Source organism: Bactrocera neohumeralis, chromosome 2 (assembly GCF_024586455.1).
Source record: "Bactrocera neohumeralis isolate Rockhampton chromosome 2, APGP_CSIRO_Bneo_wtdbg2-racon-allhic-juicebox.fasta_v2, whole genome shotgun sequence".
In the NCBI taxonomy this organism is placed as follows: domain Eukaryota; kingdom Metazoa; phylum Arthropoda; class Insecta; order Diptera; family Tephritidae; genus Bactrocera; species Bactrocera neohumeralis.
The window spans coordinates 52,979,333-52,998,139 of record NC_065919.1 but is presented as its reverse complement, the minus strand read 5'-3'; the positions used below and the strand labels follow the sequence as shown (position 1 = coordinate 52,998,139).

The window sequence follows — 18,807 nt, the reverse complement described above, 5'->3', positions numbered from 1 at the left end:
AATTGAGCGAAACATGTTCTCGAGTATTCCTGAGTAATGCTTCAACCAATCACCCTTGGTCTTCCCATAACCCCAGTATTCGCGATATAGTGATTTCCATCTATGTGGACTTTCCGTCTGACTCTTAAATCGTTTACATTGGTCAAAATGTATGATATTTTACTGTAATCAAGTTGAATTCTCAACCATAATGTGGTTTAGTGCTGATTATGTATAAAACTCTTTTGAACCTTGCTCTAAAATAAAAGAAAGAATGGCTATATGCTACTTTTAGTAGCAAACCCCGTTGAGTATAGTAGGTAATAACGAATAACTAAAAAGTATGTATGTACATATCTATGAAATAACAAAATTCTGCTTAGCATAAGTTTCAATTTAATAAAAATCTTTTCGCAATACTCGACAATGGGTACATTCAATAAGATGTTTCCAAAATATACAGACATTGAAACAAATAAGTAAAATTTACTCTTTACGCTCATTTCACTCTTAAACTTTAGTTTCTGTATCAGACGGTTCTTCTACAAGATACTCATGATCAGAGTCATTGGACTTTTTTAGTGGATTACTCTCAGAATTGACATCAGAAAATTCGTAGTCTTGGCAAAAATCTTTGTTATATTCCGGTTCCGTGTCTTCAGAATCATTTTCGTTTTCAAGACGTTCGCGTTTACGTGGACTCACAGTTTCACTTTCGTCCTCCTCTGTCGCTACCTCATAGTCCTCACCGTCAAAAAAGTTTGGTATATGGTAAACGATATCCGAGTGGACCATATTATTGGGAAATTGCAACTGATGTTCGAAATCGCTGAGATAATAAACCATACCGTAAGCGTCCACCACATAAGTGGCCGTGTGACAGGCAGCCGTCCACTGAGGCACGTAATCGTGGAGGTAAGCGCATGTATAGGGTGCGACATGTGGCATCGCTTGCGGTATGCAATAACAACCAGGCCGATAATATTCACATTCGTATTCTTCAATGCTGGGACATGGTACAATCGAGTGCAAAAGCGCCATCGATATACGATTGGAATTACGCTTTCTTGACATTTCATCCAATTTGATGATTTAAAAATCTAGACTTCCAACGGTTCAGGTGACTCTATTGGCTCCAATTGGTTGGCGATGTTGATGCAAATGCGTAAATAAAAAATGTGCACTTGAAATTGGCGCATCAAATAAAAATTCAAATAGATTTCCAATATCATCAAGTAAACGATACTAATTATGTGTAAGTTTATATAAATATATGTATATTTAAAAAAATAGATATTGGAATACACTCAAATTATAATTGACAGAGATGAAAAATTTTGAACTTGATTGCTACAAATTTTGATTTTTAAAAAACGCAATGTTGAAAAACAATTTATATCAAGTTGATATTCCTTTTTATTTCGTGTTTGTTTCGGTTTAGGAATCTACACAATCAACTTTTTGGTCGAATATTAATTTTCGAACACTTTATTAAAAATTTTCGAATACGATTTATTGAAGTCTGGTTATTAGACAAGTATTATCAAAATCAAATATTATTGAAGTTAGAAGTTATTTCAGTTAGTTTTATTTTTTTTTATTACATATCAGTAAAAGCTATTGTCAATTTTATATATTACCAGTTAACGTGTTTTTTGTAATTTTTTACATAAAATTTCATTCTATTAATCCAAAGAAAGAACTCTTCTTTGTGGAAGAAACATTTTTAGACATCCTTAATTTATTTGGCGCTTAAATAAATATTGAAAAAAATAAAAAATTAACATATAAATATATAATAAATAATAAATAATTATGATAGAAATAACTTCTCAGTGCATTAAATCACTCATGAATGAAATATGGCGCCAGTGTTTAAAATATTATACAATCATGAATTTATATATATACATATGTACATATGTACATATATATAATAAATGTATATATTATGGCAATGTTCTTAATTATTTCGCGAATTATTTACAATAATTACAATCTATATCAGGAATGAGCTTGAATACCTAATTTAGTTAATATTCATATTGATTTATATATACATATGTATACTTCAATTAAATTAATAAGCGTATTTGTCTTATTTTTAATTACTTTTCATTGAATACAACATATAAACTATGAGTTTTAACACTTTATTCGCACTACTACGCTCTCAGCACACAATTATCGTCTTCTATGAAGTCTTCGGAATAAGTTTGCGAGTTTCTTTGAATCTCCGTATGCGTGGTGTACCGTTTATAAATCAAATAGCTTAGCCAAAATATCAGCGGGGGCATTGCTAACCCCACAGGCATTAAAAATAGTAACCAGAATTCACTCGGATCGGTGTATGCTTCCCCGTTAGCGCTGTAGTCTTCTACATATCCTTGACGATGAACTTCTAAGAATGCTTCTCTAATTTTATAACCATGAAAAGTAATAGCGGCACAGGCATAGTAACCCGCATCCCTCAGACTCACTCCATTTAATATCAATTTGCTTAGAAACATATCTTCTCCTATGTATTTTTCACCAGCCGTATGCAACAGCTCATAGATATGTCCATTGTAATGGACAATGTGCGCATTAAGATTATTACTATTGACAGCCATATTTTCCAAATCATTGGGAAGAGAAGCTGGAGTGCGGCGAAACCACTTAATGGTGGGATGCTCTTCACTTTGCACACGACACTGAAACACCACTTGGTCATTGATAACAGCCGTCTTATTTAAAGGGTATGGATCTACAAATTTGGGTATAGCCGCACTAGTGTCTGAAAGGAAGATTATACTTTGAATTAATTTTTAAATCTCTTTAAATTGCTTACGATAGTCTTATGTCGGTTTCTACTAATTTTTGTTCACTTACTTTTCACATCAAGTTGATAAGTACGAACGAATTGAATATCAAGCGCGTGTCCAGATTTGTACTTCAGTGGCACAACGGTACATTTATATAAGCCAGAATACTCCTCAGTGACATTGTGGAGCAACAAGTCTGATTGGCAAAAGTTTTCTTCACAAGGTAACTGCATCCACTTATGGCAGCTTTCGCTGATGAACGTTTTTTCTCGACACTGTTGTAAAAATGTGTATTAATTTTAAAGGTAAATAAATATATAAATAAATAAAGGCAATAAATGATAGCACCTACCTTAAAAAACCAATAGATCTTTTTATCTGCGAGCTGTTCTTCATCCATCAATCCTTCAACACCACAGTGTAATCGAATGTCATAACCAGCGCGCTGATGTATGAATTCAGTAGATTCTTTAAAAATTTTAATAAATTGTGTTACAACATCGTTACAAGGATTTTAGTGAAAGGACATTAAAAAATAACATATTACTGTTATAGCATTGCTTTCACAATACAACCTCGCATAAAGTTTTAAATTTATTTATTTATGTATATTGTATATTGATAACACTGTGGAACATTTTTGGGATTATTGTCTGGGGGGTGAGAAATTCCAAGTCAGGGTGATGGTACTAGGTCAGTATAGTAAAACCCTCAAAGAGTTTGGCGTTCGTATGTGTCAGTTTTTTTAATGACCTTTTAAATTTCTTCCTTATCTTAATGTTTTTTCGCTTAGTTGTAACATTTTGGCAAAAACGTAGTTTAACATAACTCGCGAACCACTATTATCTATTTTTCCAATCCATTAGACGGTTGTAGCAGCTTTTACACACTATATTTGGTAACCAATTTTCGTTCACTATAACATTTAAAAGGTCATAAAAAAAAACTGACACATACGAACGCCAAACCCTTTGAGGGTTTTACTATACTGACCTAGTACCATCACCCTGACTTGGAATTTCTCACTCCCCAGATTAGCTGTTGTACTGTGTAATTTTCGTTTCTATATCTACACTTGAATTAATAAATTTATCTAAAAAGATGTCCACAACTAAAAATTAACTCCAGTAGGAAAACGTTCACTCACAATCATTCTCTGGCGTGGCTACGCTTTCGAATTTGCTCTCTTTTGCAATATCATTTCCGTTCATTTATGTTAATTTAAGTACGCTTAAAAATAATTTAAAAAGTGCCTACTGCATATGAGCCAGTTTTTTACTACTCAAATCCGTACACAAAATATATAGATAGTTTTGGTAAATATTTTTAATATTATCTCTTTACTACTTGCGTGTGTTAAAAAGCCTTAGTCACGTACCTGTGTAGTCCAAATATAGTCCAAAAACTTCCGTCATTACCATTGGCATAAATATTGCGTAGAGATACCTCAGTTTTACAGTAGGACCCATTGCGTAACTCTTCTGAACATTACAAATAGCTAAAATGTAAAGAGATTTCCTTCTGTATTGGAAATTTCACACGCAGTTAGAATCAAAATTGAAAACCTTGTTTCCAAAGTGAATAGCTTGAATGCAAATTTACAATTAATTACATGAGCTGAAACGCCAAAACTATAAGTCATACGTAAGTAAGTAGTCATACAGAAATCACGCCTCCACAACATTATCACAAGACTATATACTGTGAATACCCTGCGAGAAATGCCTGGTAGCCACTTTCCATTTATTCTTGTGCGAGAGTACAAATATCTCAATATTTTCTTAATTAATTTAGTTATTACAAATGTATATGTTTAAAGGCTTATCTGCATGACTCTAAGTATGAAAATTATTTTCAAGAGCCCAAATTTCCATCTATAACCGACAACAAATTGTAAACATATGAGAACATAACGGGGTTTTTAATAAGAACACTAGAAAATAAAACAAACACGGTTTGGTATATCAATGAAATGCTTTATTCCTTTGAAAGTACATTTGATGCTATTATATGTATATGGAACTCGGTTTCTTTTGCATGACCACCACGGGCACGCTTGCAGAAGTCCAGACGCTGAACCCAATTTTCGACTGTTTTCAAGCATAAATCGGCAGATACTGCTACAATTTCAGGTTCAATATTCGTAAAAGGTTCATCAATTGTCGCTGGCTTATTCGCATAGACCGTAGACTTGACGTAGCCCCACAGAAAACTAACGGCGTCAAATCGAACGACCGAGGCGGCCAATTGACTGGGCCATTTCGTGAGATAACACGTTCAACAAACTTGGTTTCCAATAAATCGATTGTGACATTCGCTCTGTGGCTTGTGGCGCCGTCTTGTTGGAACCACATATTCTCGAAGTCTATATCGTCCAATTCTGGTCAAAAATAATCGGTTATCATTGAGCGGTAGCCCATTCACAGTAATGTGCCGGTCTTGATCTTCGCTGAAGGAGTACTGCCCAATGAAGCCGCCGGCCCATAAACCGCACCAAACCGTAATTTTTTTGAGATGCAATGGTGACTTATGGAATACGTGTGGATTGCTGCCTAACTAATAACGCATAACGCAGCTTATTGACGAAGCCATTCAGCCAGAAATGAGCCTTATCGCTAAAAATGATTTTTCGATGCAAATCCCGATCATTTTCAAGTTGTTGCTCAGCCCAGTTCACGAACATACGGCGATTCTGGTGGTCAAACGGCGTCAGTTCTTGCGTCAATTTGATCTTGTAAGGATGTAGGCCAAGATCTTTTCACAAAATTCACCACAACGACGTCACAGAGATGCCCAACGTTTGAACGTGTAAGAAATTGATTTGGGTCTTCCTCATTGATTGATATTCTCGAAACTATGGGCACTTCTTAGTTTCATTGGCACTGGAACATTTTGTACTATGAATGTCAGGACGATTAAGACGACCATAAATTGGACATAGCGCTCTTAAAGTTGAGGCCACTGACTCCAAATTTCGGTAGTAAATTTTAATAATGTCGACTCGTTGTTGGATCATATATCTTTCCATGATGAAATGGCAAACATTACTGAAGATAAATGTCAAAAAAACGGGGAAAAATATGTCCACTTTTGTAGCGTCCCTATTGAAAAACCCGTTATTAGTTAAGCAAGTTGAGAATCGTAAATATTTCGCGCATAAATCCAGCAATCAGTCTCGCAGCGATTCATTGTCTGTTTGTTTAGTTATATTTATATTTTATTCTAAATATATACTTACATATATGTATGGTACATTTGCGAACATATTTAAAATGTTTACTTCAATGTGAAAATTGTTCGAATTACAAAACAAATTAAAATATATACGTAAAAATAAGGAAATGCTTAGTACGGTCCCAGCAACATTATATGATTTCGTAATTTGAAAAAATTAAAGGCAACTGAAACATTTCCAGGTCTCCAATTACCAACTGATAACCTTCCTTCTTGGTATCGCATTCCATTATAATGGGTTGTCAAAAAAGTCTTGCGGTATTTTTATTGAATTTTTTTTTTTATTGAAATTGAAAGGAATTTTTGATGACTCATGCCCAGCTCTTGACCGATGCTACGGCTGCTACTATGCCGGTCTCTTTCGACCAATTCAGCGATTTTATCGCAGTTTTCGACGACAGGCCTTCCGGAGCGTGGCGCATCTTCGACCACCTCTACACCAGAACGAAAACGTTGAAACCATCGTTGTGCGGTGGAAATGGAAACTGTATCGGGTCCATAAACTGCACAAATTTTATTGGCGGCTTGAGATGCATTTTTGCATTTATCGTAGTAGTCGTAGTAGTACTGCAATCAAACAGGTGTTACCGCGTGAAATGAGCTTTCCAAAAAGGTATAGCATGACCCGATGCGACGAATAAAACTAGAACTACGCGCTTTCAGCGCCAACTAGCGAAAATACCGCAAGACTTTTTTGACAACCTAATATTATATAACAGGGTGGGTACCTTCACTACTATAACTTCCACTATATTAAAGATATCTATATTAAAATCGACTTACTTGCAAAAATCACTATATTTACCACCAACCAAAGAAAAGGAATAAATAATAATAAATATGCGGGTCTAGGAGAAGGTGAAAAACTGTAAATTTGGGTTTATGACGAATAGCGTATAGTCGTGTCCCATTTCGTCAATTTCAGAGTATTCGCAAGAGAGTTTTCTCCCATGCTCATTAAGATAATTCACACATTACCCAGATATGAGGATTGAAATACATCATGATACTACGTATGCATTGAGCTTAAGGTAATGTCCATATGCACAACCATTTTTTATCGCTTAATCCAAAAAGGGAAAACCGTCAAACCCATCCCATTTGAAAAATAAGAAAGTACAGTTTTATCAATCAAAGTAATTGATGGTGAAATGTATCTGGTTTTTGTTTGCCATTTTACCTTTTCTGAGACCTCAATAAAATACTTTCTGGAAAGACGACAAGAAAAAACGTTAACTTCGTACCGGCTGCACCGAAACTATAATACCCTTCTCAGGTGGATTTCTTTTGCCAAAATATATATAATATATCGTTTTGCTAGTTCTTTCTGGTCATGACGTTTGATAAAAACAACATCTAAGTCGCATTGAGATTACTTAATTAGGAAAGAATATCTTCACCTTGATTTAGATCGCAATAGTATTCCGATCTGAACAATTTATTCAGAGATTGTAGCATTGTTGAATAAAAAAGTTTTCATAGAAGGACTTGAATTTGGTCAATCAGTTTGTATGAACGACATGTATGTATGTATGTATATACCTTGTTCAAAGAACATTTAGAATATAAGTACCATAGAAGCCATCAAGATAGACATTTTTCCAAAAATTTGGAATATCAATAACTTTAATTGATGAAGACGATGTTAAATAAAAGATGATACGAGCTCCTCAGCCTGCATAATACCTCATTTAGTTTTTGGACTTACTTACTTGTTAGGTAAAGAAAACTATTATACTCATTGCAATAAGTAACAATGGTATTAAAGTATGCGCGAAAGCTATCCGTTCTTGTATAATTATCACACAAACTACAAATCGTTAAGAACTTGATTTGCTTATTTAAATATTGTTTTTCATTCTATTGCATACCAATGCTGGTGCGTATGCATGTAGCCTGGGATAAATATTTTTCCAGCAAAACGCTTAACAAATTGTTTCATTAAATCAAATGATGCACATATTTATTTTATACTAGACACTTTGTTTATTTACTCAGCGATTTATGTTTGTTGCTGAAAAAGTAAAAACAAACAATTGAATTAAAATACATTTTTTAAAATAGGATTTGCTGTGACTGCTTCGAGAACAGGTAAAAATTGGCATAAGAGAAGAAAATTCAAACTCTGTAAGGCTCAGATCGTGATTCAATTATACATTGTGACAAAAAAGCACGCGGAAATTGTAATTAAATTCATCGAGTAAACTATATATCAAAACAAGAAAAAAACGTTAACTTCGTTAACTAATATACCCTTCACAGGTGCATTTCTTTTGGTAACTATGTGTTCAGTTTATATGGAAACTATATGCTATAGTAATCCGATCTGAACAATTTTTTTCGGAGATTATATTGATACCTTAAGCAGTAATCCATGTCAAATTTCGTGAAGATACCACGTCAAAGGCGAAAGTTTTCCATACAAGCCCTTGATTCCGATCGTTCGGTTTGTACGGCAGCTATATCCTATAGTGAGCCGATCTGAACAATTTCTTCCGATATTACGTTATTTTTATGAACAATAAATCATACCAAATTTCGTGGAGATATATCGTCAAATGAGGAAGTTTCCCATGCAAGCATTTGATCCCGATCATTCAGTTTGTATGGCAGCTATATGCTATAGTTAACCGATCTGACCAACTTTTGTGAGGATACATTGTCAAATGTGAAAGTTGTCCATACAATAACTTGATTCCGATCGTTCAGTTTGGTGGGCAGCTATATGTTATAGTGGTCCGATATCGGTAGTTCCGACAAATGTGCAGCAGAAGAGAAAATAAGAAAATGACGTTTGCAAAATTTCAAAACGATATCTTAAAAACTGAAGGACTAGTTCGTATATATACCGACAGACGGACAGACAGACAGACGGACATGGCTAAATCGACTCAGCTCAACATATTGATCATTTATATACATATATACTTTATAGGGTCTCCTACGCTTCCTTCTGGGTGTTACAAACTTCGTGAGAAACTGTGACTGAGACTGTGCTTAATTAATGTATCAAATATGAGCGCGATCTGTCAACCAGTTTGTTTACAGCAACTGCTTAAGTCAGTAAACCTCAATGGTGCGTTGCGATTTTTACAATGTATAAAAATATCGCACAAATATTTGTCTCAAATTTTGTATTCTGACCAAATTTCGTATGCAGAATCATTGCGACTGTTGGAAAATGATTACGGTGATTTAGTTTTGTCAAAAACACAAGCCTTCACGAGAGATCGTTGAAGACTTGCCTCGTTCTGGACGATCTTCGATCTCTTCAACGGATGAAAATATTAAAAAAGTAAAGAATATGGTACTTGAAAATCGTCAGACTGGTGTTAGAGAGATGGCAAGACAGCTCAACATCTCTCGCGAGTCCGTTCGAATGATTTTGGTGGATATTTTGGGTATTAAACAAGTTCTTGCTAGACTCGTCCCTATAAAGCTGATTTTTTTTTTCAAAAAGAGTACAAATTTAAAGCCAAAATCGCAATGAATACCATCGATCAACCACCGTATTCCCCAGATTTGGCTCCGTGTGATTTTTTCTTGTTGCCCAAAATGGAATAGCCGCTCCGTGGAATCCGTTTTCAGTCGATCGAGGAGATAAAACACAATTCACTGAATGAGCTGAAGGCCATCCCTAAAAGTGCTTATGAAAAGTGTTTAGAGGACTAGAAAAATCGTTAATTGATGAATAATTAAATATTCCGCGTTTTATTTACAATTCCCAGGTAATTCTGTCACATTGTATAAGGTTGGGTCGATAGATTTTGTCATTGTATATACAAACAATTTTTCTGTATCGACACAGCCTTATATAATTGTAATGAACGGTAATTTTTTAAATAAATATTTCAATAAGATTATCTTTTAGTTTACCGAAATTGTATACCATCCTTAAAAATGTAATTCCTAATACTTTTAGAGTGTTTTTCTCTCTACCACATTCAAAAATTCTCTGAACTTAAGATTTTATGGTTAGGTTATGGTATAAAGAACAATTTTGAGGGCCGCCACTATAATTATAGAATTTCAGCTTAATTTGCAAATTAAAATCATATGGCGAATGTACACCGAGCTTGGTTTAAACTAAGTTAAATAAGTTTCTCTAAACTTGCCACTATAAAAGCCGGTTAAGCAGAATAAAATAAATCTTTCTGGTATCATTAACTATTCACTTTTAAATCACAAACAAATGCCACTGCATTAATAAAAGATTAAAACTTTATTATTAACAAGTTGAAATTAAGTTTCTGCCCAATTCAAACCCTTCTGGGCGATATCAATTTCTATTTACTGAAGTACGTAGAAAAGCACTTTATCTCACAATTGCTACACAGTTAATGCGCCGATAAATCAGAAAAGTTAAAAAAAATGAAGCCCACGAACCCAAACAGTGGCACAGAACGTTTAGCGCGAACAGTTTCGATGCAGAAAGCTCTTTATAGCTACCACACATACTTATGTACATACATGTCTATATTTGTATAAACACCCCCCTACGCACACTCAGGTAAGATGGTTATCCTACAATTAAACAAAATAAATAATAAGCTGATATTTATGAAGTTGCCTATAACATGAATTCAATAAGAACAACTATTGCAGATAACAGTTTGCAAAATATAAATGTATAGCTGAATGTGTTTGTATGCATGTATGAGAAAGTAGATTGTGGAAAAACTTATCGTTTGCCTTATGTAGCTCGGGAACTATGCAATGTGGCTGGGGTTCATTTACAAGGCAGGGAGTTTGGAGGTAGTACATGGATATAGGTGCATATGTATGTATCTTTCTAGTTGTTGTTCTACACGCAAACAAGTGTTGAGATTCTGATATAACAGCAAATAAAGTCGTAATCAGAACATACAGTAGAATGTCAATAATGGCCTACACAATGGGTATAACATCTGCAACAGCTGCGACAACATTCGATTGACATTTGAAAGAAATATTTCCATTGATGTAGCAACTTTGGTACCCTACGCAAAGGGGTTCTTAGTGTGATGGTCTGCGACAGGAAAGTGTAAAATTGATAGGTACTGTATTTCCGTTTAAATAATATTTGAATGTGTGTTTAACAAATTGGATACCTTTGTTAATGTTGTTAAAGCGTCCGTTATTGGAAAAGGCTTATGGCGATGCAAAAACACAAACCTACGAGTGGTACAAAGCCTTCAAAGACGGTCGAGAGATCGTTGCAGACTTGCCTCGTTATGGACGACCTTTCGACCTCTTCAACTGATGAAAATATTGAAAACGTGAAGGATATGATGCTTGAAAATCATCCGGCTGGTGTTAGAGAGATGGTATAAAAGGTCAATATCTCTCGCGAGTTCATTCGAATGATTTTGGTGGATATTTTGGGTATAAAACACGTTCTTGCTTGAATCGTCCCTATAAAGCTGAATCTTTTTCGAAAAGAGTACGATGTGACGGAATTTAAAGTTAAAAACGCAATGAATACCATCAATCAACCACCATATTTACCAGATTTGGCTCCGTGTGATATTTTCTTGTTTCCCAAACTGAAATTGCCGCTCCGTCGAACCCGTGTGCAGTCGATCGAGAAGATGAAACAAAATTCGCTTATGAAAAGTGTTTCGCATACTGAAAAATCGTTGGCATAATTGTAATTACAATTTCCGGGTACTTTTTTATCCCAATATATATAAAGTATGTTAAACATGGAAAGATTTACATGAATTGTCAATACGGGGCCTCAAGATATCGGTTTAAGCTCTTAAACAGCTATTTGTTGAAGTTTCTCCAAATTTTTATAAACACCAGGTCGCGCATATTCAATAGTGGACGTCATACATACATATGTACATATATGTAACAAATTCAACCCCATGACTGCCAAAGTTAAGTTACTATGTACAACGACTATAAGCGATATTTGGTGGCTTATCAGTTTATTATCTAGCGAAGCGGTAGCCAATGAAACAATAACAACACAATGAACGTGTTACAGTGGCTAATGCAGACATTGCAGCGGTAGCAATGGCTCTTATCTAAATAATGAAATTGAACTGTAGCCACGACAATTGCTAAATAACAAATTTAACCAAACTTATTTGAAGTCTAAAAAAAGATTACTCCTACAATGCTGTCGTAAGAACAAATATGCACATTGGTTTATTCTGTATTTTTCATTCAAACTAAAAAAAGTAGAAAAATACATCCAAATTAATACATAATCATTTAAGAAAGTTCCTGTATTAAACTACATGTTTTGTAGAAACCACTGCAATGTAAAATATACGTAAACATGTATACATAATAATTAATTTTTTTTCTAAGTCTACACATTTGATAAACATAAATTTTAGTTACATATTAGAAAACAGTACTGAGCTTATCCAATTTTACAAAATCCGATACGCAGATGGCTGATGAACATTTAAAGGAAACTATTTCACCCAAGAATAAGTAATTAATAATACTTACATATTATATTTAAAATAGTATATGAGGAAATTGCTTACCCTGTTATAAGCAAATTTTGATGAAAATATGTTCAATGCACTCTACCGACTTTGCAATAAATAATTTTTAAAGGTTTCATTATTTTTTAATTAAAGCATTATAATGCATATGTAAGTGTGTTTTTTTTTTTTCATTTATATTTCTTTATTATTTACAAAATTTGCGCATTTCTTTCGTTCGTTATGGCACAATTATTTTAAATATGCACATATTTTATTAAATTTTTCGTCAAATACCACATCACCATATCATTTTAAATTTTTATGAATGTGTTAATTAAATATGTTTTTTGCGATTTTCCGGTCTATTAATAATGAAGTTGCTTTTCGTTATCCAATTATCAGCCCCGAACAAACCGACTTTAACGAACTTCTTCTTCCGCGGTCGTTTGCGTACTGTGAACGGAAAATAAAAGCGTTCTCTATTTTAATACTCTCACAATATGTTGCACAGAGTACGTTAGAATAGTTTAGTTCGCCTAATGGTTGAGATTAACAAATGGGTAAAATTCTAAAGGTGCTATAACTCGCAAACTCCGATAAGTAAATTCTGCAGTGATAATGGAATTTTTGCATTGTGGATGAGTTCAAACTTTTACGAAAAACTAAATATCACATTACCAATTGGGGTCACTTGAACCAAACTCGATTCATGTTAATCCAATTATGGCTTTTTTATACATGTATGCATGTTGCTACATAATATAAAAGCTTTGTACCCTAACTGTTGTTTGTTTCACCCAAAAATAATCAAATTAAATATAAGGTTATACATACATTTAACAAATAAGGAAGGGCTAAGTTCGAGTGCTACCGAACATTTGATACTCTTGCAACTTGCAATAATCAAAGCCAGGGAAATACTTTACGGTGTAAAACAAATCATTTACATAGAGCAAAGTCAGCCGAATGTTAGTGATATTAGTTATATAAGCCAAGTTTTCGCTCAAATTTATCTATTTTAGACATGAAGATACACTGTTATAAATACAACACGCTCTCTTATTGGCCGATATACAAGTACAAAGTCACCCGGAAGTTCGAAAATCTTTATACATATAAATAAATGGGGGCTAAGGGAAGTATTGGTCTGATTCGACCCATTTAAATATTCGGTACCTATGGGCTTGAACAGTTTTTATTGGATTTAAACAATGTTTGGTTATAAGGTGGCACACACTAAGACATTATTCGTGCAAAGTTTTATCCCGTTATATTAATTGTTTCTTGTTTTGTGTACTGTAAGCTGAACGAATCAAGTGGAATTAAGTAGACGTAGTTGTTGTTCGATTTCGTCCATTTTTTACAATGTGACATAAGAATGTAGGAAGAATGCCACGTACTAAATTTTGTGGAAATCTGATGGTCGGGTCCCGAGATATGGGATTTCACCAAAAAGAGGGCTACGCCAATGTCCAATTTTCACACCAGTCCCCATAAAGGTCTCTCATACCATCTCGGTGGTAAAGTTTAATGTCTCTGGCGTATTTAAATAATGCTTTCTCGCGCTTTTAGTAGTTTTTAACAGTACCGTTATATGAGGAGTGAGCGGGATTATCCTTCGATTTCATCCATTCTCACACTGTCCGTAGCCAATTTGTTTGTTGTAGCATAAGTAGTTTAGGATATATGTACATTAAACCTTTTAGAGGGCAGAGCCACGCCCACTTTTTCAAACAAATTTGCCCACAGGTGCGCCTTGCTACCTCGATCCCCTGTATCAAATTACAGCTTTCTATCTTAATTTAGTGCTTAGTTATTGCACTTTATATGTTTTCAGTTAATGCCGATTTGTGGGCGTGGCAGTGGTCCGATTATGCCCATCTACGAACTCGAAATTTTATTTGTACTAAGGAACCCACATACCAAGTTTCATCAAGTTACAGCTTGCAGCTTAGACGAACGGACAGACAGACAGTTAACCGGATTTTAACTTTTCTCGTCATCCTGATCATTTATACATATATATAGTATATATATGTATATAATAACCCTATATCTATCTCGCTTAGTTTTAGGTGATACGTACAACCGTTAGGTGAACAAAACTATAATACTCTGTAGCAACTGGTTGCAAGAGTATAAAAATTATCAGAATGACGAGGCGTGTTGAAATCCGGTGTGTCTGTCCGTCCGTCAGTCTATGCTTCGTAATAATCCAGCGCTACCACATAATTTTTAGGAAAACTTCTCCATTAAAATCGATTTTTCGAATGTCAAGAATCGATTCTTAATCGACTACTGAAGATCGGTTCTGAAAAAACGATCATTTTACGAGAAAACTCGATTTTTGAGTAGAATCGGAATCGAGTTTACCATCCCTACTGGCAGCCATCGCGTGCACATATAATAACCTCCACACAATAACCACCACAAAAAAAATGATTTTTTTCAATGTAATTTATATGAAAACAGAAAATTTGAAAGAGGCACCTCTTAATATCAATATTAAGAGCTCATCTTTTGAGTGACTTTTTTTTACACATTTCGAAAGTTTTGAGCCAGTTTTTCAGTTGAAAAAAAAAAAAGGTATATAGTAAATAACCATTTGATATATATTTATATAATTGTCTACCTATATCACGATATAAATACTAAAACAAATTTTGAAAAGAACGTAACACATGGCAACATCGTTTTTATACCATTAAAGCTGACGCGATGGCAGCACTAAAAGATCTCTAAAATCTGGCAACAAATTTCGTTGCAGTGAAAATTTATTAAGTTGTGCATAAATACAAAACGAATTAATTGAATTATTTTTTTAGAAAAATGGATAAACGTTCTAAAGAAGCGCTTCGGCGTTATAAGAAGTCTAGACAACAATCTAGTTCTGACAGCTCCAGTAGCTCTGATTCTGATTCATCCGGAAGCTCGTACTCAAGTTCAGATAGTGAACGACATCGTAGGAAAAAGGTTCGTCAGGCAACTGGAGGCGCATCTCGGCGTTCCAGTAGCTCATCTACCGAGGAACGAAGGAAGCGAGAGAAACGTGAGCATTGTCAGAAAAAACTTGAAGCGAAGCGCATTCATCTTAAACGTAAATTAAAAGAAGCCAAATTGAAGAAAAGAGCTGCTGCTGCAGCTGCAGCTTTGAGTGGCCACATTGGTCATAGGTCACTTTCTCCTACTACTCAAGCAAAGTTGAAAAAACTTGCTGAACGTAAACATCAACGTGCAGCAAGTAAGGAAAGACGTGAACGTGAGAAACATCGCGTTGCGATCGCTAGGGAAAGGGAAAGAGAGCGCGAACACCACCGCACAGGTTCTCGATCACCTACAAAAATTACAAAAATACGCATTCACCAAGATGTCAAACGTCAGAAAAGTCCACCTCGTATGCATCACACAATGATGTCACGCGAGAAGATCATTATTCAAACTCGGACAAGGGAGCGTACGCCTTCTCCAACTGTGGAACGACGGCATGAACATAAAATACGACATGAAGAATTGGTAAGGGAACGTGAAAGACGCGATCGTGAACGGGACCGAGCTGAACGTGAGGCGGCACGAGATAAAGAACGAGCTGAAGCATTGGCACGTTGTCAAGAGCGACAACGAGAACGAGAACGTTTGGCTAGAGAAAAGCTTAGGCGCGAGGAAGAGGAAAAAAAATATGGTGGAATTGGTAGTGAACGTGGAGAGCGATTATTGCCACGACCAGCAGAAAGAGAATTGGCTATAGCAGCATCTCGAGGTTACAATAGTCGAGAGCGTTCTTTAGAAGCTATTGAAAGAACACGACATATGTCAAAACATGATTTAGATGTTTATGAACGAGAACGTGAATACATAGAAGCTGATAGACGTAACTTAATTAACCGTGAAGATATTCGACGTGACCGTGAATATATGCCTACCCGACGTCGTGATTTGAGTCCAGTCGGTGAACATTACTCTGCACGATTGAGAGATCCTCATGATGTGTATCCAGATGAAAATCGAGAAAGGTTTGTATCTGATAAGTTCTTTACTATATTATGTATTTATGATAAAACTTAATTTCTAAAGGGCTTATAATCGTGCATATATTGAAGATGGACATCACGGACGAGAACGCGAGGCCCCTTGGACTCGCGAAATCCGAGAACGGGAGTTACATGACATACGCGATGTGCGAGAACAACGTGATACCCGAGATCCACGCGATTTCAGAGATATGGACAGTGAACTTATTTATCCTGATGAAAGAGAACGCCTGATTCGTAATCGAGAGCGTGTTCGTGAGGAATGGAAAGGCGATTGGGACATAAGTAGGGAACAAGAATGGAATGACACACCACCAATAACTGGGCGCGGAGGTTTTATAGGTGGACCCAAAAGAAATACTACCTTAATCGGTGGGGCACCTAATACAGGGCCATCAAAAATACCACCACGCGAACAGCGGGCTCCATCGGAACCAGATTGGGATGCTGTTGAAGTGCAAAAGAGTACAGGAACTAATATAAATAAAATAGAACCTCCACTCGTACGTGATGGATCCAATTTTGGTATAAGCTCAGGACAACGGGATACATGGGGTGCAAATGATCATCATGACATGCCACCTCAAAGAGAAAAGCCAATTCCACCACCTCGTACAGAGGGTGCAGATCGACGATGGCAAAATGATTGGCGGGAAGAAGAAGATGCGATGCAACGTGTTGCATCTGTTAATAGTGGTGGTAATATTCCACCATCCATGCACCACCATCGAAGCGAGCGTGGTGGCAGAAATTTTCGAAGAGGGGGTGGGGCAGGAGGCCCAGAGCATGGAGATCGTAATGGGCAAGGGCTCCGAACTCATCCACCACCATTAATGACATTACCCGTGCAACCCCCTGCAACAGGTTTTCTTGGTGGAAATCCTCGGTTTCCCAATAAAAGTAAAATGACGTACACAAATCCAAACATAATCAAAAAGCAACATGCTGCTATAGCCGCTGCTAAAGCTGCACAGGCGAGCGCTGTAGCAGCTGCAAGCACAGCAGTAGCAGCTGCCAAAGCTGCTGCACAAAGCGCTGCAAATGCTACGACCAATCCAAGTATACTAGGACAGGCCAGCAACTTGATACGTCAGCAACATGAACCGTTTATCAATGATGACAAGCCGGAAGCTGGAGAGATTTTACACGATGCTGATAGTAACAAAAACTTGGATTTAGGAGCCACAACTAAAAAGGTTGATAATTTCTTAATGCTCGGAAATCCTGCAGTGGGTGATGATAGAACAGCCGGTGAATTAAGTGAAATTAGTGATAGTGATGATGATATCCTTAATAAAGGGGATAAAAAGTCTAGAACTGAAACAGATGAGGATTCCACAGTGAAAGTTGATGGTATTTCCGAACAGGAAGATTTGACACGCAGTAACGATGATGCAGGAATTGTAGATGAGAAACATGAAGATGACGAAATGCTAGATTTCGAGGAAATTTCAGATGGAGAGTTGGAGGAAGATTCGCGTAACAAAGGTGTGTAATATGTTCTCTTAAACATTTTTTTTTATTTTTGTATTCGAAAAAAAAATTACTTTCAGGCGTAGGAGATGCTCTTGGCGTTGACTGGGCCTCACTAATTGCTGAGACAAAACTTCAAGCAGAAAATGCTGTTCCCGGAGCTAATGAACAACCAACAACAGCAAAGCAAAAGTGGCAACCGCACCGTATTATTCTTGACATGGGAATATCATTGTGTATGGCAGGTGAAGATTACGCCAAGAAACTGTTATCTGAATCGAGACAAAAATTAGACGAAGAATTGAAAGAAATAAGCCAAAAGGTCACACTAGAAAAAAATACAGTGTCAGTTAAAAAAGAGAATATTGAAAGTAAGAACAATACTTTGGAACATGTCATGGATACAAAAGAAAATGTTGATGTTAAAATAGAACCTGTAAACGACAAGCCAGTAGATGAAATTGATGACGATGTTTCATTCAATTTTGACAGTTTACAACCACTCGCTTGCCTGCAAGTTGGTGAACGTAAACAGCGCCTGGAACGACAAATGTTAATCTCAAATGCATGCGGCACTCATAGTCGAGCTTTGAGCGCTCGACAAGATTTAAAATTACGAAGGCAGATATGCAATTTACCAGCACGCGATTGTGATTTATCCAAGCCGCCACCCATAAGTGCTAAAATAAAATCACTGGCTCTTGCAGCATTTCAACGTACATTAGAAGTAAAATAAAAAAACTAAAATTTGTCAATAATTATATATACATACATACATGTGTGTACTCTGTTTTTCAGCATAAAATAAAGCTGTTTACGAAAATTAATTGGTATAGTACATATGTATGAATAACAAAA

General features: G+C 35.8%; 2 protein-coding genes across 5 annotated transcripts; one reads left to right on the top strand and one right to left on the bottom strand.

Annotated features, from left to right (window-relative positions):
* Positions 1 to 1,228: 1,228 nt before the first annotated feature.
* On the bottom strand, positions 1,229 to 13,145 carry LOC126761385 (fibroblast growth factor receptor-like 1). Of its 4 annotated transcripts, none has more exons than XM_050477516.1 (5): positions 12,506 to 13,145; positions 4,162 to 4,304; positions 3,136 to 3,251; positions 2,851 to 3,058; positions 1,229 to 2,755 (listed from the first exon to the last, which is right to left on the bottom strand). In XM_050477516.1, exons 2-5 carry the CDS (start codon positions 4,250 to 4,252, stop codon positions 2,145 to 2,147), a joined length of 1,026 nt encoding a protein of 341 aa, XP_050333473.1. In that variant the 5' UTR covers positions 4,253 to 4,304; positions 12,506 to 13,145; the 3' UTR covers positions 1,229 to 2,144. The 4 variants fall into 4 exon arrangements, with proteins under 4 accessions (XP_050333473.1, XP_050333456.1, XP_050333482.1 ...); XM_050477499.1 differs by having other exon boundaries at positions 4,162 to 4,281; positions 12,506 to 13,144; XM_050477525.1 differs by lacking the exon at positions 12,506 to 13,145 and adding an exon at positions 12,468 to 12,488 and having other exon boundaries at positions 4,162 to 4,281.
* A 2,043-nt stretch (positions 13,146 to 15,188) lies between these two features.
* LOC126754247 (fl(2)d-associated complex component) lies at positions 15,189 to 18,776 on the top strand. Its single transcript, XM_050466290.1, has 3 exons — positions 15,189 to 16,458; positions 16,520 to 17,964; positions 18,030 to 18,776. The coding sequence occupies exons 1-3, from the start codon at positions 15,278 to 15,280 to the stop codon at positions 18,683 to 18,685; spliced, it is 3,282 nt and encodes a 1,093-aa protein (XP_050322247.1). The 5' UTR covers positions 15,189 to 15,277; the 3' UTR covers positions 18,686 to 18,776.
* Positions 18,777 to 18,807: the final 31 nt, after the last annotated feature.

Excerpts from the sequence above, each read along its gene's own strand:
- LOC126761385 (XM_050477516.1), bottom strand. The coding sequence starts at position 4,252 with ATGGGTCCTACTGTAAAACTGAGGTATCTCTACGCAATATTTATGCCA. Across the intron at positions 3,252-4,161 it reads ACTATATTTGGACTACACAG|AATCTACTGAATTCATACAT; the intron begins GTACGTGACTAA and ends AAATTTTTAAAG. Across the intron at positions 2,756-2,850 it reads TTATCAACTTGATGTGAAAA|ACACTAGTGCGGCTATACCC; the intron begins GTAAGTGAACAA and ends TCTTCCTTTCAG.
- LOC126754247 (XM_050466290.1), top strand. The coding sequence starts at position 15,278 with ATGGATAAACGTTCTAAAGAAGCGCTTCGGCGTTATAAGAAGTCTAGA. Across the intron at positions 16,459-16,519 it reads CCAGATGAAAATCGAGAAAG|GGCTTATAATCGTGCATATA; the intron begins GTTTGTATCTGA and ends TAATTTCTAAAG. Across the intron at positions 17,965-18,029 it reads GGAAGATTCGCGTAACAAAG|GCGTAGGAGATGCTCTTGGC; the intron begins GTGTGTAATATG and ends AATTACTTTCAG.